At 47.6% G+C, this 24,997-nt stretch overlaps 1 protein-coding gene across 2 annotated transcripts in view; it reads right to left on the minus strand.

Annotated features, from left to right (window-relative positions):
• Window positions 1-24,997, minus strand: part of LOC137646927 (uncharacterized) — a 79,568-nt gene that overhangs the window by 31,426 nt on the left and 23,145 nt on the right. For both annotated transcript variants that reach the window (XM_068379997.1, XM_068379998.1), the window contains exon 3: window positions 19,826-19,874. In XM_068379997.1, the coding sequence (XP_068236098.1) occupies window positions 19,826-19,874 (49 nt within the window). The remainder of the gene's footprint in view (window positions 1-19,825; window positions 19,875-24,997) is intronic.

Raw genomic sequence — 24,997 nt, forward strand, 5'->3', positions numbered from 1 at the left:
GTACTGTAAGTTACGACTTCTCTACGTTCACTATGAGACCTAGCTCCTTGGTTAGGTCTAATGTCCATTAGAGGCTCTCCAGACAGCGATATAATGACGATGCCCTGATTAGTCAGTCGTCAAAATAAAGGGAGGCTCTGAATCCTCAAAAAATGTAGAAAGCTTGCTACATTTTGCAAGGGCCTTGTAAAAACAAGAGGAGCAGGAATGAGGCCGAAGTACAGTGCTCGACATTGGTACATTACTTTCCCGTCCACAAACCTCAGATGTTGTTGAAAGTTTGGATGAATCGGGATGTGGAAGTATGCATCCTGAAGGTCGAGAGAGACCATCCAGTCGCCTTCCCTTACTGCTGCCAAGACAGATTTGGTAGTCTTCATCGTGAAGTTTGTCTTGACAATGAACACATTGAGCGCACTTACATCTTAAGTACTCCTGCAGTGAACGTGGCTGCCAGATCATTGGAGCCATCCCTGATAGCCTTGTTCCTGCAGTGAACATGGCTGTCAGATCATTGGAGCCATCCCTGATAGCCTTGTTCATGCATGACATAATTGTACAGCAATACATTGACAGCTGGAGAGACCTTCTTACTTAAGGCTCCCAGGGACCAATCAAACAAATAAAAACTTCAAACGCTCGAAAAAACTCCTAACAGGAGATGGTCTAGCTCTGAAGCCGACCATAAAATCTTGGAGCGTCTCATGGCCAGGCGACGGGGAGAGTCTATGAGGCTTGAGAAGTCTCCCTGGGCAGAGGCAGGAACTCCCAAGCCAAGAACTTCTCCCGTGTCATACCAGACGCTCGCTCTAGAAGCCAGTTTAAAAGGGGGGAAAGCAAAGGCTGTCTCCCCCAAACTCCTCCTGGTGATCAACCAGTCGCCTAGCAAACGTAAAGCTCTCTTAGAAGAGCGAGAGAGCACTAGCTTAGAAAACGACGGCTTCGAAGAAGCTAGGCCTAGCGTAAACTCTGACGAAGGCGAACGAGGAGCAGCAGTTACAAAATGGTCCGGAAAAAGATCCTTAAAAATCAGCATGATTTTTTTAAAGTCCATAGAGGGCTGAGCAGCTTTAGGCTCCTCTCCGTCTGACAAAGTCCCCAAAGGAATATCAGTAGGAGGAGGATCAGCAACTTCCTCATCTGAAGGAACCTCGTCCGACAATTGCCGAGTCTCATGAAAAGGAGAGACCTGCCGCGGCGGCAACGCTTGACAGGCAATGTCAACAAGCAAAGGAGCAGCAGTAGCAGTAGAGGAAGCGACGTCACGCCGCTGCTGAAAGGACTGAAATCCTTGTGACTGACCAACAACAACAACTGAAGTTGATTGACGCTCGATGTCACGTCGGAACTGCCTTGACTGCATAGACTGAGCAGGCAAAACAACCTTCGACTGCGGTGATTGACGCTCAACGTCAAGTCGAGGCAACTGAGCCGGTCAGCGAACGTCCGGTCGGGGCTGCGGCGGCAGCAGCTGAACGTCAACACGAGACTGTGGCAGCGGCTGAACGTCAACACGAGACTGCGGCAGCAGCTGAAAGTCTACACGAGATTGCAGCGAGGGAGGATCCATGTCACGTGACTGACGTGAAAAACTACTGACATCACGTTTCAAAGTACAAGAAACGTCAGCACTAACGTCAAACGGACGAGTAAATGCTCGTTTGGGCGGCTGACGGCCAGAGTCTCGTTTAGCGTAACGGCGACTCGAAAGCGAAGGTTCATCGTGAACCTGCTCAACGTCATACTTCTCCATAAGGGAGGCAAGCTTAGTCTGCATGTCCTGCAGGACAACCCATTTAGGATCAACGGGAGTCGGAACGGGCCGAGACGACGGTAACGTCTGTGTTGGCAAAACATTGCCTTTACCGCGACCCTCGGACCCCGTGTTACGCTTGCGTTTAATAGGCGAACAGTCTTCCGACGACTGCAAAGGGTCAGAGCTGTCCCAATGGCTACAGCCAGGACGCTGGACCTGTCCTTAAGGGACTGACTTTCGCTTCAAGGGTCTAGAAACCTTGCGCCAAGGTTTCTTTTGCGAAAAGTCTTCGGATGACGAGGAGAAAACAGTCTCACCCGTCTTATGGTAAGGGCGATCTTGACGAGAAACGTCCGATACCAAAGAGGGAACGTCTGTACGTTGGTTAAAGCCTCTCGTCCCCTTAAGTCCTACGACATTACTTCTCCCTGGTGCAGGGGAGCCTGAAAGAGGTCTCGGACTAGGGGAGCGACAAGCACGAACAAACGAACCCTCCGCAACACAGAACATGTTTTTTGCACTTACTTCACTGATATCATATTTTTCAATAATTTCACATTAGGCATGAATAAAACTGATTTCTACCTGAAGCACGCAATTCTCCCTTACATCAAAAGGTTATAATTGCGAAATGAGTCGTATAATGTAAGCACATTAGTACAAAATGAAACACACATGCAAAAATCAATAAACATATACATATATATCGAATAAAACGGAAATATGTTATTTTCATTAGTAAAATAAATTTTTGAATATACTTACCCGATAATCATGTAGCTGTCAACTCCGTTGCCCGACAGAATTCTACGGAAGGGATACGCCAGCGATCGCTATACAAGAGGGGGGTGTACTCACAAGCGCCACCTGTGGCCAGGTACTGCAGTACTTCTTGTTGACACCACCTCAATTTTTCCTCGGTCCACTGGTTCTATGGGGAGGAAGGGTCGGTCAATTAAATCATGATTATCGGGTAAGTATATTCAAAAATTTATTTTACTAATGAAAATAACATTTTTCAATATTAATCTTACCCGATAATCATGTAGCTGATTCACACCCAGGGAGGTGGGTGAAAACCAGTGTACATGTATATCAAGAAGCTAAGTATCCCGTATTTCATATTATCAGTTATTCAAAATAACAATGAAATTATAAGTACCTGGTAAGAAAGTCGACTTGAGCCATTACTCTGCCTTAAATAAGTTCGTCTTCCTTACTGAGCGCAGCGTTCCTCTTAGGAGGCTGAACAACTCTAAGGTGCTGAAGTATCAAGGGCTGCAACCCATACTAAAGGACCTCATCACAACCTTTAACCTCGGCGCTTCTCAAGAAAGAATTGACCACCCGCCAAATCAACAAGGATGTGGAAGGCTTCTTAGCCGACCGTACAACCCATAAAAAGTATTCAAGAGAAAGGTTAAAAGGTTATGGGATTATGGGAATGTAGTGGCTGAGCCCCCGCCTACTACTGCATTCGTTGCTACGAATGGTCCCAGGGTGTAGCAGTACTCGTAAAGAGACTGGACATCTTTGAGATAGAATGATGCGAACACTGACTTGCTTCTCCAATAGGTTGCATCCATAACACTCTGCAGAGAACGGTTCTGTTTGAAGGCCACTGAAGTAGCCACAGCTCCCACTTCATGTGTCCTTACCTTCAGCAAAGCAAGGTCTTCTTCCTTCAGATGAGAATGTGCTTCCCTAATCAGAAGCCTGAATAGTAAGAAACTGAGTTCTTAGACCTTGGAAAAGAAGGTTTCTTGATAGCACACCATAAGGCTTCTGATTGTCCTCGTAAAGGTTAAGACCTTTTTAGATAGTACCTAAGAGCTCTAACTGGGCAAAGTACTCTCTCCAGTTCATTCCCCACCAAGTTGGACAGGCTTGGGATCTCGAACGACTTAGGCCAAGGACGTGAAGGAAGCTCGTTTAGCAAAAACCGAGCTGCAAGGAACATGTAGCCGTTTCAGATGTGAAAACAATGATCCTGCTGAAGGCGTGGATCTCACTTACTCTTTTAGCTGTTGTCAAGCACACGAGGAAAAGAGTTTTTAATGTGAGGTCCTAAAAAGAGGCTGATTGGAGAGGTTCAAATCTTGATGACATAAGGAACCTTAGGACCACGTCTAGATTCCAGCCTGGAGTGGACAACCGACGTTCCTTTGAGGTCTCAAAAGACCTAGGGAGGTCCTGTAGATCTTTGTTGGTGGAAAGATCCAAGCCTCTGTGGCGGAAAACCGCTGCCAACATACTTCTGTAACCCTTGATCGTAGGAGCTGAAAGGGATCTTACTTTCCTTAGATGTAACAGGAAGTCAGCAATCTGGGTTACAGTGGTACTGGTTGAGGAAACTGCATTGGTCTTGTACCAGCTACGGAAGACTTCCCCTTGAGACTGATAGATTCTGAGAGTGGATGTTCTCCTTGCTCTGGCAATCGCTCTGGCTGCCTCCTTCGAAAAGCCCCTAGCTCTTGAGAGTCTTTCGAAAGTCTGAAGGCAGTCAGACGAAGAGCGTGGAGGTTTGGGTGTACCTTCTTTACGTGAGGTTGACGTAGAAGGTTCACTCCTAGAGGAAGAGTCCTGGGAATGTCGACCAGCCATTGCAGTACCTCTATGAACCATTCTCTCGCGGGCCAGAGCGGAGCCAACCAACGTCAGCCGTGTCCCTTTGCGAGAGGAGAACTTCTGAAGTACCCTGTTGACAATCTTGAACGGCGGGAATGCATACAGGTCGAGATGGGACCAATCCAGCAGAAAAGCATCCACGTGAACTGCTGCTGGGTCTGGAATCGGAGAACAATACAACAGGAGTCTCTAGGTTATCGAGGTAGCGAACAGATCTATGGTTGGCTGACCCCACAGGGCCCAAAGTCTGCTGCAAACATTCTTGTGAAGGGTCCACTCTGTGGGGATGACCTGACCCTTCCGGCTGAGGCGATCTGCCATGACATTCATACCGCCCTGAATGAACCTCGTTACCAGCGTGAGCTTTCGATCTTTTGACCAGATGAGGAGGTCCCTTGCGATCTAGAACAACTTCCACGAAAGAGTCCCTCCCTGCTTGAAGATGTAAGCCAGGGCTGTGGTGTTGTCAGAGTCCACCTCCACCACCTTGTTAAGCTGGAGGGACTTGAAGTTTATAAAGGCCAGAAGAACCGCCAACAACTCCTTGCAATTGATGTGAAGTGTCCTTTGCTCCTGATTCCATGTTCCCGAGCATTCCTGTCCGTCCAAAGTCGCACCCCAGCCCGTGTCTGATGCGTCCGAGAGGAGACGGCGGTCGGGTTTCTGAACAGCCAAAGGTAGACTTCCTTGAGAAGAAAGCTGTTCTTACACCACGCGAGAGAAGACCTCCTCTCTTCGGAAACAGGAACTGAGACCGTCTCTAGCGTCATGTCCTTTATCCAGTGAGCAGCTAGATGATACTGAAGGGGGGGGAGGTGGAGTCTCCCTAACACGATGAACAGGGCCAGCGATGAAAGTGTCCCTGTTAGACTCATCCACTACCTGACTGAGCATCGGTTCCTTCTCAGCATGCTCTGGATGCATTCTAGGGCTTGGAAGATCCTTGGGGCCGACGGAAAAGCCCGAAAAGCTCGACTCTGAAGATCCATACCCAGGTAGACAATGGTCTGGGATGGGACGAGCTGAGACTCCTCAAAATTGACCAGGAGGCCCAGTTCCTTGGTCAGATCCATAGTCCATCTGAGAATCTCCAGACAGCGACGACTTGTGGGAGCTCTTAAAAGCCAGTCGTCTGACGGAGCCGGACACAAGATCATGGTACTGCTGCACAGTCTGTGAACTGTCAACCATGGGGAAGCGAGGAAGTACAGTGACAACCCGAAGCTGTCTAGACTGTCTGGGTCGTACAGACAACTCCTTATCGGGTTGCTGAGGTTGCCGCACTGCGTCACAACAAGTCACTTCTGCTGGTTGTTGAACGTCTTCCCAGTGACACACTGACTCCGTAAACAAAAAATCCTCTAACAAGGACTAAGCTTGGACTGCATGTCTTGCAACACAGCTCAAGGTCTATGGGAGCAGGTGTGGTAACAGACGGGGTTAGCGACTGAAGTGGAACCATTACCTTCCCTGGAAGCATGTTATGCTTAAATAAAAGTCCATAGGAGGCTACGCAGCTAAAGGCTCCTCTCCAAATGACAGAGTCCTCAAGGGAATATCAGAAGGAGGGAGAAAAGCACTTTCTCATCTACAGGGACCATATCCGAGAAAAGCTAAGTTCTCTCAGTGAGGGTTTCACTGGTGCAAAAGCAGCAGACTAGAAGGCAACGTTATGAAACTGCTTGACAGTCTAGTGAGTTGGCAACAACCAAAGATGTGTGACTGAGAAGCATGCGGTAAGGTATGCAGAGCATGCTGTATGCAGAGCATGCTGTATGCAGAGCATGCTGTATGTAGAGCATGCTGTAAGGTAAGCAGAGCATGTTGCATGGCGTGTAACATTTCTCAGAAATTCCATGACCAGTGCTAGATTGAGTAATATCGCATTACTGTCCATTGAAAGTGCACGTGCCGAGGGAATTGATTTAGACTGTTTTGTTGATGAATTTGATAGCCGGCATGATAATCGTAGAATTAAGCTGCACTAAATATACGTACTATAATCTACTTCACCTCAGGAAAGGGAAACTCGCCCTGTTGGCAACACTGCATTACTTCATGCATGCTTGCATGGGGTTTAAATATCAACATAATATTTACATTACATTCATAACTCATGATTCATTTTTGTTTTGAAGATATTTTTGCCATATTTTGCGATTTTGTTAAAAATATATTGCAAGGAATACATATATATTTTTTTATATAAGTAATACGAATAACCTCCATTATCATAATGTTTGTGTAGGCATACATGTATATGATTACAAATGCAAGTTATGAAAGTAATGAGGTGTTATTATTGTCATTTGTTATTTCAAAGTTGAATGGGAAGAGGCTCAAGTTGAGGAGAAAGTGGCAGATGCATGCGTTGAGGTGGCTGACTCATAGCATGAGGTTCCTGCCTCAAGAGTTGCGCTTGCCTCAAGGGTTGAGGTGGCTGCGCAGAGAGAGGCTCTTGACTCACGAGTTGAGGTTCTTGAGGTGTGAGCTGCGAGAGTTGAGGTAGCGGCTGCGCAGAACGCAGTTCCTGTCTCACGAGTTGAGGTTCCTGAGGAGCTAGCCTCAAGAGTTGAGGCTCTCGCCTTGAGGAAAGTTGAGGTAGCAGCTGCGAGAGCTGAGGTGGCTGCCTCAAGGATGGTAGAGGTTGTCGTACCTCAAAAGGTTGTTGCCTCGAAGATGGTCTAACTGCAAGAAAATCTTGCCTCAAGGCATAAGACTCCTGCTCCCATTGTTGAGGTTGCCTTAAGGAAGGTTGAGGTTGCTGCACAACGCTGGTAACTGGCAACTCCGAACGCGGTAAGGTTGCTTGAGGAACCTCAACTTCGTACGCCTGGCAGACTGGACTGCGGTGAGGCGGAGCGCTCGCAGGAGGAGGTGTAACCTTCTCAGCCTGAAACTCACGCATTAAGACCGCAAGCTGCGACTGCATGGACTGCAGCAAAGTCATCTTGGGATCAACAGACGATAAGGTCTGTTGAGGCAAAGCCTTAACAGAAGATGAGGTCTGTTGAGGCATCGCCTTACCTCTCTTAGGAGGTGTGCAGTCACCTGATGACTGCGGAGAGTCAGAGCTAACCCAATGACTGCATCCGGGTTGTTGAACTCTAGAGGTCTGGACTTTACGTTTAAGAGGTCTTGAGACCTGAGTCCAGCGTTTTCTCCCCGAAATTTCTTCTGCAGACGAGCAAAATAAGGGCTCAATCGTCTGCGGGTGGGAGTGACGGTCTCTGTAAGACACGCCCGCAACCACCGAGGATACTTCTGTGCGCCGATCAAGGCCTGCCGAACCCTTTTGCCCTTCGACATTGCTTCTCCCCTGGGCTTGGGAGCTTGCAAGAGGTCCCGGACTGGGAGGACGACTGGCACGCACAGAAGTACCCTCACGCACAACACTGACACACTTTGCGCTAATCACTTATCACTTTTGATTTTCTGTTTGCACTTATTTCACTGAACTCGAAACTTTAAGTGGTTTGTACCTGAAACACGCAATTCTATCCTTCCTTAAAAGTTAGTAATTGCGAAAACAAAATTACAATGTAACAGAAAAATCTAATGAAAGATAAATAATTCAGTGGCTGGAAAGAGACTAAACACTAGATCAAATAAACTACGTTTAAAATCTCTCACCGCATAAAGCTTGAGAACAAGAATAAAACTCTAGAAACGTTTACCTTCTTCCCCTAAAGAGACTAGGGAGAAGAGCAAAAACGATAACAACGTTACTCGCTTGAACGAAACGTTTATCCAGCTCTCTCTCCCTCCGTCTCTATATCTCTCTCTCTCTCTCTCTTAACTTAGAACCTGAGAGAAGAGCCCAATCATATATATCGTTAAAACATATTATTGTTAAAGGAAAAAAACTGAAATATTTCCCAAATAAAAAGTTCCTTTATTAGAATTAAAACCATTAAGCTAAGAAAGAATGAACAAAACGCTAGAAACGGTTACTCTTACTGCAACGTGACACCGTGAAAATTCTTTCTCTATCGTAACGATAGAGCGCAAGTTGAACGTTCTGAACGTCAACAACTGCAGAGACAAAACAAAACGTTAGTTCAACTTTGAAAACAGTACGAGACTATCAAAGAAATTCTTTCAAAAACATTAAAATAGCATAATATGTTAACAGGTAAAACCGAAATGACGGGCTCAATGTTAATTAACTTCGGTACCAAGAAAAGACCGCCTACTATTAGGAAAGGTCGAATATAAACAAATATAAAAATTAATTTTAATAAGTTTATAATAAAAGGAAGTTAATCGAAGAGGCCTATAAAAGGCGGAGAGATATAAAATAAATCTATAACTTTTGTTAAGAAAAATTAAGAAAGAGAGTCTATACTCTCTTAGACACCAACACTTCCGTCTAAGGGAAGGGTCGGCCATTTAAAAGTGAAAGAGAGTTCATACTCTCTTCGTCACCATAATTAATCAAATTAATTCCAAAAGCTAGCTAAGCTAATGATAAAACTTCCTGAATAGCGAAAGCTAAACTCTAGAGCAAATACATCACCAAATCGCGAGCAAAAAACTCCAGAATCAACAGCGTATCCATGTAGGTCTAGCCGGAGGCACGACAGAGGAAAAATTGAGGTGGTGTCAACAAGAAGTACTGCAGTACCTGGCCACAGGTGGCGCTTGTGAGTACACCCCCCTCTTGTATAGCGATCGCTGGCGTATCCCTTCCGTAGAATTCTGTCGGGCAACGGAGTTGACAGCTACATGATTATCGGGTAAGATTAATATTGAAAAATATAAAGTTAAAAAGGATCAGTGACTGGGGAGGAGACTAAACACTAGTTCACTAAAGACTACGTTTTCAATCTCTCACCGTACAGTGCCTTGGGACGAGAATAAAAACTAAAAACGTTTTATCCTCTCTCCCCGTACAGAGACTTGGGACGAGAGTAAAAAACTGAATCGAGAACAACGTTACTCGCTCCCAAACTCCTTGTACAGAGACTTGGGACGAGAATAAAGATCGGATCGTTCTCTCTTTCTCTCTCTCTCTCCGTCTCTCTCTCTCTTGTCACACACAAGAGAATTGCCCACTCACCCTTCGTCAATAAACAGGTTATTTGACCAAAGGAAAAAACTGAAAGGACTAAGAAATTGAAAATTAACAAGTTCCTTTAAATTAGTATCTAAAACACTTCAGTTTGAAAGAAGAATGAACAAAACGTCAAAATCGATTTACTCTTTCTGCAAAGTGAAACCGTGATTCTCTCTTTCTCTATCGTAACGATAGAGCGCAAACTGCGTAGCATAAATAAACCAAACGTTAGTTCATCTTTGAAAAAAACAGCACGAAGACTATTCAAAGAATATATTTCTTAAAATATTTTCTAAAAAATATTCATTTCATAACTCTTACAGAGCAATTGATTTAAACTTAACAAAAATAAAAGTTGAATGGGCTCAACGTTGTTTAACTTCGTTTTCCAAGTTAGGACCGCCTACAAGGAATAGGTAAAGGCCGCATATAAACAAAACATAAAATTTATCTTGATGTTTAGTATAAATGGAAAGCTAATCGAAGAGGCCTAATAAAGGCGGGTGAGATATAAAATATATAGAGGAAAATCTATAAATATCAACAATAATTTATAACGTGATAAAATAATTACTAAAAGCCTTAAACACACTTCCGTACACTGAGGGAAGGGTCGGCCATCTTTACTCTATGGAAAAACCAGAGATAAAAAAAAAAAAGCAAGGGCAAAACACTTTTCCTCTCCTTTCAAAAGCATTTCTTTTGAAGATAGTATTGAATAATCCAACACGGCGAAAGCAATAAAACCAAAACCAAGTACTTCACCAATTCGGTAGAAAACTCGGTCATAAAGCGAGTGGAACCAACTTGTCGACAAGACCGACAGAGAAGAACTGAGATGTTTACAAGTACATGCGGTATCTGGCCGATAGTCGGCGCTGGTGGTCACACCCGCAACCTTCACGGCGATCGCTCGCGAGTTTTTGGAATCTGTCGAGCCGTCGGAGACGTCAGCTATTATATATTCACCGGCTAAGTTTAATATTTAAAAAGGGTACTAGGGATTAGGGGAACGTAGTGGTAGATCCTTCACGTACTATCGCATTTGCAGCAACGAATGGACCCAAACTATAGCAGTCCTCATACAGAGTCTGCACAAGTTTTAAATAATGAGATGCGAATACAGATTTACTTCTCCAAAAAGTCGCATCCATTATGCTTTGCAGAGAACGATTCTGTTTAAAAGCCACTGAAGTAGCCACTGCTCTTACTTCGTGAGCCTTCACCTTGAGCAGTCTAAGATCTGCCTCATTACACTGTGAATGAGCTTCTCTAATTAAAAGCCTTATAAAAAAGGAAAGCGCATTTTTCGACATAGGCTGTGAGGGCTTCTTGACAGCACACCAGAGCGCCTCCGAGTTGCCTCTCAAGCTCTTTGTTCTTTCTAAATATATCCTTAAAGCTCTAACGGGACAAAGCACTTTCTCTAACTCATCGCCCACTAAGTCATAAAGATTAGAAATTTCAAAATATTTTGGCCATGGCCGAGAAGGAAGTTCATTCTTGGCCAGAAAACCCTGCTGCAAAGAACATATTGCTTTTCCATTTCTAAATCCAATGTTCTTGCTGAAAGCATGGAGCTCACTTACTCTCTTAGCCGTTGCCAAGCTCACCAAGAACAGGGCCTTCAGAGTCATATCTTTAAAAGTAGCCGAGTGCAGAGGCTCGAACCTGCCACTCATAAGAAATCTAAGTACCACATCCAAGCTCCAAGCTGGTGATACTTGATGACATCTCTTAGATGTTTCAAAAGACCTAAGTAGATCTTGTAAATCTTTATTGTTGGAGAGATCCTAATTTCTATGTCTGAAAACTGTTGCCAGCATACTTCTGTATCCTTTAATCGTTGGGACCGAGAGGTTACGCTTATTCCTCAGATCTAAAAGGAAGTCGGCAATCTGTGCTATAGAGGTATTGGATGAAGAAACCGAGTTAGCTCTACACCATTCTCTGAAAACCTCCCACTTGGACTGATATACTCTAATGGTAGAGGTTCTCCTTGCTCTTGCAATAGCCTTGGCTGCCTCCTTCAAAAAGCCTCTAAATCTTGTGAGTCTTTCGATAGTCTGAAGGGAGTCAGATGTAGAGCTCGGAGGTTTCGGTGATTTCTTGCCAAATGGGGCTGTCTGAGAAGATCTTCTCTTAACGGGAGGCTTCGCGGCACGTCCACTAACAACTCCAGGATCTCCGGGAACCAGACCCTTGATGGCCAAAAGGGAGAGATTAGTCATCCTGGTCCCCTTGTGGGACACAAACTTTTGCACTACCTTGTATAGGATCTTGAAGGGTGGAAACGCGTAAACATCCATGTGTGTCCAATCCAGCAGAAACGCGTCTATGTGAGCTGCCTCGGGATCCGGTACCGGAGAGCAATATATTCCCAACCTTTTTGTTTTTGAGGTTGCAAAGAGATCTATGAGGGGGCGACCCCATAATCGCCACAGCTTCTTGCAAACCTCCAGATGCAGCATCCATTCCGTGGACAGAACTTGGCCTCTCCTGCTGAGCCTGTCCGCCCTCACATTCTTGGCTCCTTGAATGAAACGAGTCAACAAAAGAATCCTCCTTTCCTTTGCCCAAAGGAGCAGAGATTTCGCTAATCCGTACAGCAGCTTCGAGTGGGTGCCCCCCTGCTTCGCTATGTACGCTAGGGCCGTGGTGCTGTCCGAATTGACCTGTACCACCTTGTCCAGGACCAACCCCTCGAATCCTTCTAGAGCTAAGTGTACCGCTAATAGCTCCTTATGATTGATATGAAGAGCCTTCTGATCTTTTGTCCAACACCCTGAGATCTCTCTTCTTCCCAATGTTGCTCCCCACCCCGAATTTGAGGCGTCTGAAAACAACACGAGGTCTGGGTTCCTCTGCTCCAACGAGAGGCCCTCGTTGAGTTTGTGAGCATTGTTCCACCACTGAAGATGTAATTTGATCGTATTCGTAACGGGAATGCTCTCCTTGTCGAGACTGTCTCCCCTTTTCCAATGAGCATTGAGGTGGAATTGAAGAGGGCGCAGATGCAATCTTCCCAGAGATACATACTTCTCTAGGGACGAGAGGGTTCCCAGAAGACTCATCCATTCCCTTACCGTAGTGACTCTTTTCTCCATAAAGGCCTCCACCCTTAGAAGGGCTGACTGAACTCTTGCAGGCAACGGAAAAGCCTGAAAATCCTGACTCCGAATCTCCATCCCCAAATAAAGGATCTTCTGGGTTGGAGTCAACTGTGACTTCTTTGAACTCACTAGAAGTACCAATTCTTTCGTCAAATCCAGGGTCCACTGAAGGTCCTTCAAACAGCGCTCGACCGAGGGAGCTCTTATCAACCAATCGTCCAAGTACAGGGAGGCTCTGATGCCCCTCGAGTGCAGCATGCTCGCCACATTCATCATTAGTTTTGTAAAAATCAGAGGAGCTGTGCAGAGGCCAAAACATAAAGCTCAAAACTGGAAGACCTTTTCCTTGTATACGAACCTCAGATAACGTCTGCAGCTTGGATGTACTGGAACATGAAAATAAGCGTCCTGGAGGTCCAATGATACCATCCAGTCGCCTTTTTTCACCGCTGCCAGCACAGTCTTCTGAGTCTCCATAGTAAATTTCGAGTTCTGGACATAGCGGTTGAGGGCGCTCACATCCAGAACCGGCCTCCATTCCCCTGAACTCTTGGGAACTAGGAACAAACGGTTGTAAAACCCTGGAGACTCCAAATCCTGCACCCTTTCTATCGCCCTCTTCTCGAGTAGAAGCGACACTTTTAGATGCATGGCTTGCCTCTTCGGTCCTCTCCTGTACTTGGGCGAGAGATCCACCGGATCTGCAACTAAAGGAGGCTTTAATACAAACGGAATTTTGTATCCTTCATTTAGAAGACGTACCGACCAAGGATCCGCTCCCTTCTTCTCCCAGGCCTGCCAGAAGTTGTTCAGCCTGGCTCCTACTGTTTGAAGGGGAGAGCCATCAGACCCTGCCCCGGCTGGACTTGGCTCCTCTTTTCCTTTGCTTCCTTGCCTCTGGCTTGAAAGTACTTCTCCCTGTACTTTTACCCCGAAAGGGCTGAGCAGAATGAGAATACGACGTTCCTTCTTTAGTTCTACAAGAAGAGAAGGACGTAGGCAAAACCTTACTGGCTGTTTTAGTAACCAAATCCTGAGCAGCCTTCTGAGTCAAGTTTGCAGCCACTTCCTTAACTAAATCCTGCGGAAATAGAGCCGAAGACATGGGCGCAAAAAGCAACTCCGATCTCTGACATGGAGTGACACCCGCAGAGAGGAAAGAACATAAAGTAGCTCTCTTCTTTATAACTCCTGCAGTAAACAAAGCAGAAAGCTCATTAGAACCATCCCTGACTGCTCTGTCCATACATGACATAAGCTGGATAAGACTACTTGAGTCCGTGTCCTTCATCTCGGTCACTCTTCTGCTTAAGGCTCCCAGTGACCAGTCCAGTAAATTAAATACCTCAAATGCTCTAAACAATCCTTTCAAGAGGTGATCAAATTCCGACATAGACCACAACACTTTAGTCCTCCTCATGGCCATGCGACGAGGAGCATCCACCAGGTTTGAGAAATCTCCCTGCGCAGACGCCGGAGCTCCTAAACCTAAGACCTCTCCCGTCTCATACCAAACGTTCGCTTTAGAGGCTAACTTAGCTGGTGGAAAAGCGAAGCATGTCTTGCCCATAGCTTTTCTTGTTTCCAACCATGTTCCCATTAATTTCAATGCTCTCTTAGAAGAGCGGGAAAGCACCATTCTAGTATAAAAAGAAGTCTTCACTGTCCTACCCAAGGTAAACTCAGAAGGGGGAGATCGAGGAGTAACCGGTGCAAAATTGTCTGAAAATAACTCAGAGAAGATAACATTAACTTTTTGAAATCCACCGAATGTTGAGGTGGTTTCTCCTCCTCATCTTCCGAGATATCCTCCAACTGTTCCTCATGAGAGAGAGCCTCATCCTGATCTTCTAATACAGAGGTTGCGGCTACGTTTTGTCCTAAACGTTGAACCTCCTGTGCGGGCTCAACAGTGTCGACATGGGCGCGCTTGCGTTGTTCCATATTAGTTTCCAACTGACAGTCACTCGACTTGCGTTTACTGTCACTATTGATTCTATAATGGGGCGAGTCTGGCTGGTGGCGCCACTCTGCCGCCTCCTGCCGCGCCACATTCACGCGATAATCGCGCTGCCGCTCCGAGGAGTCCCGGTGCGCCGCGCTCATGCGCTGGCGCTCTGTCCATTCATGGCTCGATTGTTGTAGGACGTCGCGCTGGCGCTTAGAGCCTGCCTGGCGCTGTTGGCCTTCATCAATTAACTCCTGAGGCTCGCCGCGCTGCCGACTCGGCTCCGCTTGCGTGTCGCGCCTGCTTCCATCCTGCCGCTTCGCGGCTCGCTCCACCACTTGGCTTACGTTAACACGCTTGACTTGAATATCAGCTGAATACTCCTTTGATACTTGTTGAGAAACAGCGCTCTGCCGAAACAAATCTACTCCAACCTTCCGCTGAACAGTGGACTTGGGAGACGGCCTGTGCGATGTCACAACAGTCCCAAAGACAACAGGCCGCCTGTGCGACAACGGGTCTACCACCGAAGACTGAAGCCCAGCCTCACTGCCAACGACCGGTCGATAAGACTGCATCATCGACGAGAGTTGTTGTTTCATGTTTAAAAACATATTCCACTTTGGATAGTTCTGAGGAGATAATTGTACAGCCTTTTCTATAGCGAACTCGTCTTCTTCATCGCTCTCCACATTTTTATTCTTTTCGGGAGACGAATCCCAGTCCGAAGGAAGAGGAGGAGCATGAATCATTACACACGAACCAGATATTAACTCCGCATCCGAATCCATTACTCTATCCCCCTCAGAAACCACCTTCGAGCGCTTCGCAGACGAACACTCGTCAAGGGACCGAAACGCTGGAGGCTTGTAGGGTCCGGATGTAAGAGACTTTGGAGGAGCGAATCGTGATTCGACTTCCTCCACCTCTCCGCTGTCCGTTCCCCGTCCTTGGGCTCAAAACAAGGTCTTTCCTAGGATGGAAGAGTGTTTGAGCTTGCCGACATCCATGGTTGGGATTTCCGAGAGGAACCTCTCGGTCACTGCATCTCAATGCTTCAACATCGAGTTTGCCCACAAGTTCGAAACTTGGCGAGCCGGGAAACGATGGTGCTCGTGCCCGAGAGGAGGAAAGTTTTCATGACCTTCCTGGAGCTCTCCTTGGACAAATTCTCGGATCGCAACAGGATGCCCAGAGATCCAAGCCAGACGACCAGCCACGAAGTGGCCTGCATGGCACACTTTGCGGCTTTCTCCTGGCTTAAGATCTCCGAAGTCGAGAATGTCACCTGCCGGGCGGAGAATTTCTCGAGAGAAAAATTCCCTGGTAAGCCCCTTCCACGGAATGGTGGAGAGGAAAGGCTAAACCTGGTTCCCCATGATCTCAAAGTACCTCCTCTGCTGACGGCTGACAGACGCAGTGTCAGCGGCTCCCGCTGGAGGGAAGGGGATCGGACGATCCTGAGGAGTAGAGATGATGGGGCCTGCCTGAAAAGGAGAAGAATGTTGCCCAGACCTCTCTGAAGCTTCTTCCTGCTCCTGCACGTGCGCTGCTTTGCGTCTACAGGTGAGAGATCATGCCGACAATGATCTGGAAGTACGCGCTCCAGAAGACTCGCCAGGATGCCCGTGCTGCGAAACCCGACGGGAATCGCGGACGAAATCGCGCTGGCGCTCGAGCGATGGAAAACCGTTGGTTCACGCACGGGCGAACATGGGTGCGCGTGTGCGCGGTCGTAAGGGCGAGCGCAGGCGGCCGGGAATGGTGCTCGCGCGATGAAAAACCGTTGGTTCGCGCGCGGGCAAACATGGGTGGGCATATGCGCGGTCGTAAGGGCGAGTGCAGGAGGCCAGAAGACCGATGGCGTGTAAGCGAGCGATGGCGCGTTGACGAGCGATGGCGCGTTGACGAGCGATGGCGCGTTGACGAGCGATGGCGCGTTGACGAGCGATGGCGCGTCTTGGCGAGCGATGGCGCGTCTTGGCGAGCGATGGCGCGTCTTGGCGAGCGATGGCTCGTAGGCGGGCGAAGGCGCGTTGGCGAGAGAAGGCGCGTTGGCGAGAGAAGGCGCGTTGGCGAGCGATGGCGCGTTGGCAAGTGATGGCACATTGGTGAGCGATGGCGCGTAGCGACCGATTGCGTACAGGAGAGTTAACGCGTGGGCGCATAGGAAACCTACGACGATTGAAGCGTTGGCGCGTTGAAAACGCTTACGCGCAGGCAAAGAATCACGCGGGCGCTTTAAGAGATCCCTGGCGCGCAAGGAGAGCCCAGGGGTGCCTGTGAGCACCCGTGCGCTAGCTTAGCTGTCTCCTGGGCGGCGCGGTGTGAAGTGGAAGCGTGCTGGTGCGTTGGCGCGCTGGAACTGGAACCGCGCGCGGGCGCGCTTGGCGCGAAACTCCAGAAGGGTGCTGCGAGTCCAGAAGAACCTGTGAGTGCCTGTGCGCTAGCGTAGGAACTTCTTGAACTGCGCGCGACGAGGCAGGAACCGGGAGATCGTAGACGCGTGGTTGCGTGGCCAGAAGATATGCGCGGTCAGAAGATATCAGCGAGGGTGCATAACCAGAGAGATCGCCGGCGAGGAGGCGAAGGAGTAAACTCATTGCCTGCGCCCAGATCCGAAGATCGTGGCCGCGTGGGCGAACGTCGGCGCGTACTGCGCACATCAGGAAAGGGGGCGCAGATGTGCGCTGGCGAGCAGGTGAATGTGGAGTTCAGTGAAGAAATAATCTCCTCGCTTGCGCCCAGATCCGGAGATCGTGGGCGCGAAGGCGAACGTTGGGGCGCATTGCGCACATCAGAAAACGGCGATCAGATGTGCGCCGGCGAGCAGGCGATCGTGGGCGTTCAGGAGACCGTTGGTGCACAAGGCGCGTAGCCGCACAGAAGGTCCCAGAAGCGTTGGCGATCAGGAGATCTACGGCGAGACTCAGCTACAGGAGATCGCTGGAGTGTTGATTCAGCAGAAGACTGGTCCACAGCAGGTGAGTATTTGCAAACTACGCGCGCAGGAGAACGAAATTGCACAGGTAAAAACCTGGCACTAAGGGACTTACTCACATTGTGAGATAAGCCCTTAGCCCCAAAGGGACCGGTGCCCGTCGGAAAACGGGGTGGAGTGGCGCCCACTGCGCATCTGCGTCCAGGAACGGGGATGGAAGACAAGAAGGTCTGGCAGGTGTCGGAGACCGCGAACAATCTGCCGAAAGGTCTAGCGAAGCAGCTGTAACGATCTGCTCTCGTCAAGGAAGATCCTCTGCGGCTGAAGATGAAGACGACCACGAACAGGAGCACCATCATCAGTCCTCCGAAGAGGAGTCTCTGTTAGTGAACTCCCCCGAGGGGGAGAGACACTCGAAGGAGAGACCGTTGGACTCAGCTGCCCCCTCGAAGGATGTTCGGAGGGGGGAACTGAACCTTCAGCAACATCAGCAACAACAGCAGGGGAGTCCTTCGAAGAGGAGTCTCTATGAGTGTCCTTCTCGCGAACGAGAGACTCTCTCGCGAACGAGAGAGGAGAACACTTCGTAGAACAGACCAGAAGAAATGATGAAGGCGCCCCTTAGGGCCGTTGGATCAGCAAGCTGATCATAAAGAGAAACCCTCTGATGAGGAGCTCCTGCAGCTGCCCAGCCCCTTGAGCGTAGCTGCAAGTACGACCGCTCAGCACCAAGAGCATAATCGCACGAATTCCATGGTCCGGCCTTGCAACCGCTCAGCCCCTAGAGCATGGTTACAAAAGCGGTCGCTCAGCACCAAGAGCACAACCGCCCGAGGACCAGGAAAAAACCAACCAGGAATTATTAAGGTAAGAGAAGTTGCCTCCCCTGAAGGGGAAAAAACTCATACCTGGGAAGGGAACCTCCCTCGGAAGGGAAGTTACCCACCCATGCAGGCGAACCTCCTGAGCGTTCTAAATGAACTAAGGAGCTGACAGTTGTCACGGGAGAAATTCTAGGAGAAGGGAAACACGCCCATGACGAAGTCGTAGAGGAGGCGGCAACAGCAGACTCCCCAGGCCCAAATAGGACAGCTCTGCTTCGTTAGCACTTTAGGCAAACGAAAAAACTAGATAGTTAACTGTGAAAAATAAAATAATTAGTTAACATTTATTCCCCCGGGGGAACTCTGAAGAGGAACCCGAGGGAAAACAACATAAGAATTACGCACCAGGAATGCGCCCTCCTCCCCCACTGACACTCAGGGAAGGGGGGGAAGGCGGAGAACTGTAACAAAAACAGAATTATAACAATTATAATTATGTAATTCATCTAAGAATGTTCACTAATAGTAAGAACGAATGAACCCCGAAGGGAAGCGTTCTACACAGAAGCTGAAAAGCTAACAAATACAATTAGATTTTATTAAAAATAATTGAGACAAAATAAACAGAGTAGCAACTCAACCCGCAACGGAAAGGAAGCTACCGTAATACGTAGTAGTAATAAAAGGGTGAACGACCTCAAGAGAGAGAGAGAGAGACCGTAGTCAAACTAAACTCCCATGTTCCCTACGCTGATAGACCAAGTTCCCGTAGGGAAGGAGGAACAGCGGAGAAACAGATAAATAAATAAAGTCCAGCGATGACGATTCCCCACGGCGCCCGCCGAAAGGAAGACCGAAGGACCAAGGGAGAGATCGCAACCCATGGAATGTCACCGTGGGGGCCTGGGACCACACGGAGATGTTGTCGTACAATTGAGTGGACTTCCTACACACACACACACCACAAACACTGAAAATGAAACTTACTGTATTTCTGACCTCAAATATATACATAAACATAAGAATGTTTACATATATATTAAGTATAAGAAAAGTAAGTACTGTAATTAAGTAAAGACAAAACATTAATGGCTGCCATGCGAGGACGGGACAGAGACGTCTGCTGATCGTCCGAGCCAAAAGTGAAGTGAGGCAGCTCACCAGTGTGTGGGGGGGGGGAGGGGTAGCTAGCTACCCCTCCCCTACCCCCATGCTAACTAGCGCGGGGGTAGTTTAACCCTCGTTAAAATCTAATAGCTCTTCATTTCAGCTACGCCAAAAGTAATACCCTATGTAAATAGCGTGGTTTGTATTTCGGTTACGGAACAAATCTGTATTGTTATAAAAACATACTGTACTGTAACGTGAAGATAACATTAGAATGATCTTTTTTATGGCCATCATCTACCAAATTCTGAGTGTTCTTTGTATGCAATAATTAACAAAAAGTCTATTCCTTGCTATGTGACAAATCACATAATATCAACATTAACCAATGGAGTAACAGTACAGTTAAATGGCATCTACCATATTAAAAAGAAAAACAATGTCTGTACCTGAGGGAGTCCTTTTCTTGGTTGTGGACAATTGCAGGGTTGAAGATTTCTGTTGAGAGAAAAGGTATACAGTATTTTAATCTTTCAAATACCTGCATAAGTATTTCTAAAAATTAATTTCAGTATTTAAACAAGCACAAATCACAGTTTCACATATGTCTTTACAGCCACCTTTCTATTGGAATGCACCTAAAATAAACAACACTAACTGCACAGTTTTCTACCTTATATCTTTCATACAATTTCCTTAAATTTTGTTCACTTTATCGACTTACGTATTTAGCTTCAAAATGTACTTATCTACTAATCCAACGAGTCTTAAAAAACATAACCGCACAATGATCTGGTTAACCTATTTTATCATATATTGAATTTACAAGAAGTTAATGTCAAAACATGTTATTTTCATTAGTAAAATAAATTTTTGAATATACTTACCCGATAATCATGTAGCTGTCAACTCCGTTGCCCGACAGAATTCTACGGGAGGGATACGCCAGCTATCACTATACTAGAAGGGGGTGTACTCACCAGCGCCACCTGTGGCCAGGTACTGCAGTACTTCTTGTTGACACCACCTCACTTTTTCCTCGGTCCACTGGTTCTCTATGGGGAGGAAGGGTGGGTCAATTAAATCATGATTATCGGGTAAGTATATTCAAAAATTTATTTTACTAATGAAAATAACATTTTTCAATATTAAACTTACCCGATAATCATGTAGCTGATTCACACCCAGGGGGGTGGGTGAAAACCAGTGTACATGACTAAAGGATAGCTAAGTATCCCGTATTTCATATAATCAGTTATTTCAGAAAAACAATGAAATAATAAGTACCTGGTAAGGAAGTCGACTTGAACCGTTACTCTGCCTTTATTAAGTTCGTCTTCCTTACTGAGCACAGCGTTCCTCTTAGGAGGCTGAATCAACTCAAAGGTGCTAAAGTATACAGGGCTGCAACCCATACTAAAGGACCTCTACACAACCTCTAACCCAGGCGCTTCTCAAGAATGAATTGACCACCCGCCAAATCAAAAAGGATGCGGAAGGCTTCTTAGCCTACCGTAACAACCCAAAAAACAACAATAAAAGCATTCAAGAGAAAGGTTAAAAAGGTTATGGGATTAAGGGAATGTAGTGGCTGAGCCCTCACCTACTACTGCACTCGCTGCTACGAATGGTCCCAGGGTGTAGCAGTTCTCGTAAAGAGACTGGACATCTTTAAGATAAAATGATGCAAACACTGACTTGCTCCTCCAATAAGTTGCATCCATAATGCTCTGCAGAGAACGGTTCTTATTAAAGGCCATCGAAGTGGCTACGGCTCTCACTTCATGGGTCCTTACCTTCAGCAAAGCAAGGTCTTCATCCTTCATGTGAGAATGGGCTTCTCTAATCAGAAGCCTTATATAATACGAAACTCCGTTTTTGGACATGGGCATCGAAGGTTTCTTGATTGCACACCATAAGGCTTCTGACTGTCCTCGTATAGGTTTTGACCTATTAAGATAATATTTCAGAGCTCTGACAGGGCAAAGAACTCTTTCTAGCTCGTTACCCACCATGTTGGAAAGGCTAGGAATTTCAAACGATCTAGGCCAAGGACGTGAAGGAAGTTCATTCTTAGCTAAAAATCCGAACTGTAAAGAACATGTTGCAGATTCGGATGTGAACCCAATGTTCTTGCTGAAGGCATGAACCTCACTGACTCTTTTAGCTGTTGCAAGGCAGACGAGGAAAAGAGTCTTGAGGGTAAGGTCCTTGAAGGAAGCTGACTGGAGAGGTTCGAACCTAGGAGACATCAGGAACCTTAAGACTACGTCTAGATTCCAGCCTGGAGTGGGTAAACGACGTTCTTTAGAAGTCTCAAAAGACTTAAGGATGTCTTGAAGGTCCTTGTTGGAAGAAAGGTCCAAACCTCTGTGGCGGAGAACTGAAGCCAACATACTTCTGTACCCTTTAATCGTAGGAACCGAAAGGGATCTCTCATTCCTTAGATGTAATAGGAAGTCAGCTATTTGGTTTACAGAGGTATTGGTAGAGGAAACTGCATTGGCTCTACACCAGCTTCGGAAGACTTCCCACTTGGATTGGTAGACTCTACGAGTGGATACCCTCCTAGCTCTGGCAATCGCACTGGCTGCCTCCTTCGAAAAGCCTCTAGCTCTAGCGAATCTTTCGACAGTCTGAAGGCAGTCAGACGAAGAGCGTGGAGGTTTGGGTGCACCTTGTCTACGTGAGGTTGACGTAGAAGGTCCACTCTTAGAGGGAGAGTCCTGGGGACGTCGACCAGCCATTGTAGTACCTCTGTGAACCATTCTCTTGCAGGCCAAAGGGGAGCAACCAGCGTCAGCCGTGTCCCTTCGTGCGAGACGAACTTCTGAATGACTCTGTTGATAATCTTGAACGGTGGGAATGCGTAAAGGTCGAGATGGGACCAATTCAGCAGAAAAGCATCCACATGAACTGCTGCTGGGTCTGGAACTGGGGAACAGTACAAAGGAAGCCTCTTGGTCATGGAGGTGGCAAACAGATCTATCGTAGGCTGACCCCACAAGGTCCAAAGTCTGTTGCACACGCTCTTGTGAAGGATCCATTCCGTGTGGATGACTTGATCTTTTCTGCTTAGGCGATCTGCTGAGACGTTCATGTTGCCCTGAATGAACCTCGTGACTAGAGTGAGGTTTAGACTTCTTGACCAAATGAGGAGGTCCCTTGCTATCTCGTACAGGTTCCTCGAATGGGTCCCTCCCTGCTTGGAGATGTAAGCCAAGGCTGTGGTGTTGTCGGAGTTCACCTCCACCACCTTGCCTAGCAGGAGGGACTTGAAGTTCATAAGGGCCAAATGAACTGCCAGTAGCTCCTTGCAGTTGATGTGGAGCGTTTCCTGTTCCCTGTTCCACGTTCCCGAGCATTCCTGTCCGTTCAAGGTCGCGCCCCAGCCCGAGTCTGATGCATCCGAGAAGAGATGAAGATTGGGGGTCTGAATCGCTAACGATAGGCCCTCCTTGAGAAGGAGGTTGGTCTTCCACCACAAGAGAGTGGTCTTCATCTCTTTGGTGACAGGGATAGAGACTGCTTCGAGCGTCAAATCCTTGTCCCAATGAGCTGCTAGATGGAATTGGAGAGGGCGGAGGTGGAGTCTCCCTAACTCGACGAACAGGGCTAACGATGACAGGGTCCCTGTGAGACTCATCCACTGTCTCACCGAGCAACTGTTCCTCTTCAGCATGCTCAGGATGCAATCTAGGGCTTGGCTTATCCTTGGGGCCGATGGAAAAGCCCGAAAATCCTGACTCCGAATCTCCATTCCCAGGTAAACTATGGATTGGGAGGGAATGAGCTGGGACTTTTCTAAGTTGACTAACAGACCCAGTTCCTTGATCAAGTCCAAAGTCCAGTTGAGACTCTCCAGACAGCGACGACTCGTGGAGGCTCTCAACAGCCAGTCGTCTAAGTAAAGGGAGGCTCTGATGTTCGATAAGTGGAGGAATTTTGCAACATTCCTCATCAGATGCGTAAACACCATAGGAGCTGTGCTTAGGCCAAAACACAGGGCTTGGAATTGGTACACAACCTTTCCAAAAACGAATCTCAGGAAAGGTTGGGAGTCTGGATGAATAGGAACGTGAAAGTAAGCGTCTTTCAGATCCAACGAGACCATCCAGTCCTCCTGCCTGACCGCTGCTAGGACCGACTTCGTCGTCTCCATAGTGAACGTCTGCTTGGTGACGTAAGCATTGAGCGCGCTGACGTCCAGCACCGGTCTCCAACCTCCTGTCTTCTTGGCCACCAGAAAGAGACGGTTGTAGAAGCCCGGGGATTGATGGTCCCGGACTATAACCACTGCCTTCTTCTGTAACAGGAGCGACACCTCCTGGTGCAACGCTAGCCTCTTGTCCTTTTCCTTGTAGTTGGGAGAGAGGTTGATGGGAGAAGTGGTCAAAGGGGGTTTGCGGCAGAATGGTATCCTGTAACCCTCCCTTAGCCACCTGACAGACTGGGCGTCTGCACCTCTCTTTTCCCAAGCTTGCCAGAAGGTCTTGAGTCTGGCTCCTACTGCTGTCTGGAGAGGAGGAGAGTCAGTGTTTGCCTTTTGAAGTCTTGGGACCTTTCCTAGACTTGCTCCTGGAAGAGTCTGGACGGGAGCTTCCTCGGCTGGGGGCTCTGCCACGAAAGGGCGGAATAAACCTTGTAGCAGGAGTATCAGCCACTGGGGTGCGGTAAGTCCTGGGAACTGAGGGAGCAACCTTAGTCTTACGAGCTGAAGAGGCCACAAGATCATGAGTGTCCTTCTGAATCAGGGCCGCAGACAAATCCTTGATAAGCTCTTCGGGAAACAAGAACTTAGAAAGCGGAGCAAAAAGGAGTTGAGACCTTTGACAAGGTGTGATGCTGGAAGAAAGAAAGGTGCAAAGTTGCTCCCTTTTCTTAAGAACTCCTGACACAAACATTGAAGCAAGCTCGCCAGACCCATCCCGAATTGCTTTATCCATGCAGGACATTAAAAGCATGGCCGAGTCCTTGTCCGCAGGGGAGGTCTTCTTGCTCAGGGCCCCCAGGCACCAGTCTAGAAAATTGAACATCTCAAAGGCACGAAATACACCCTTTAGGAAGTGGTCTAAATCGGAGAAGGTCCAGCAAACCTTAGAGCGCCTCATTGCTGATCTACGAGGAGAGTCGACCAAACTTGAGAAGTCAGCCTGGGCAGAGGCAGGGACCCCCAAGCCTGGTTCCTCTCCTGTGGCATACCATACGCCCGCCTTAGAAGTGAGCTTAGTAGGTGGGAACATAAAGGAAGTCTTCCCTAGTTGCTGTTTAGACTGCAACCACTCCCCTAATATTCTTAAAGCTCTCTTAGAGGACCTAGCAAAGACGAGCTTAGTATAAGTTGACTTAACAGGTTGCATGCCCAGCGAAAACTCAGATGGAGGAGAGCGGGGGGTAGCAGAAACAAAATGGTCCGGGTATACCTCTCTGAAAAGAGCCAGGACCTTACGAAAGTCAATGGGTAGAGGAGAAGACTTGGGTTCTTCCACGTCTGATGAGGGATCCAGGTGCGCAGCTTCCTCCTCAGAAACCTCATCACCAGAGTGTAGCGAAGTGAGAGGTAAAGGAACAGTGGTATGCTGAACAGCAGAATCTGAACAAGCGGGTGCATAAACGCTTGT

This window comes from Palaemon carinicauda, chromosome 9, assembly GCF_036898095.1.
Source record: "Palaemon carinicauda isolate YSFRI2023 chromosome 9, ASM3689809v2, whole genome shotgun sequence".
NCBI lineage: Eukaryota > Metazoa > Arthropoda > Malacostraca > Decapoda > Palaemonidae > Palaemon > Palaemon carinicauda.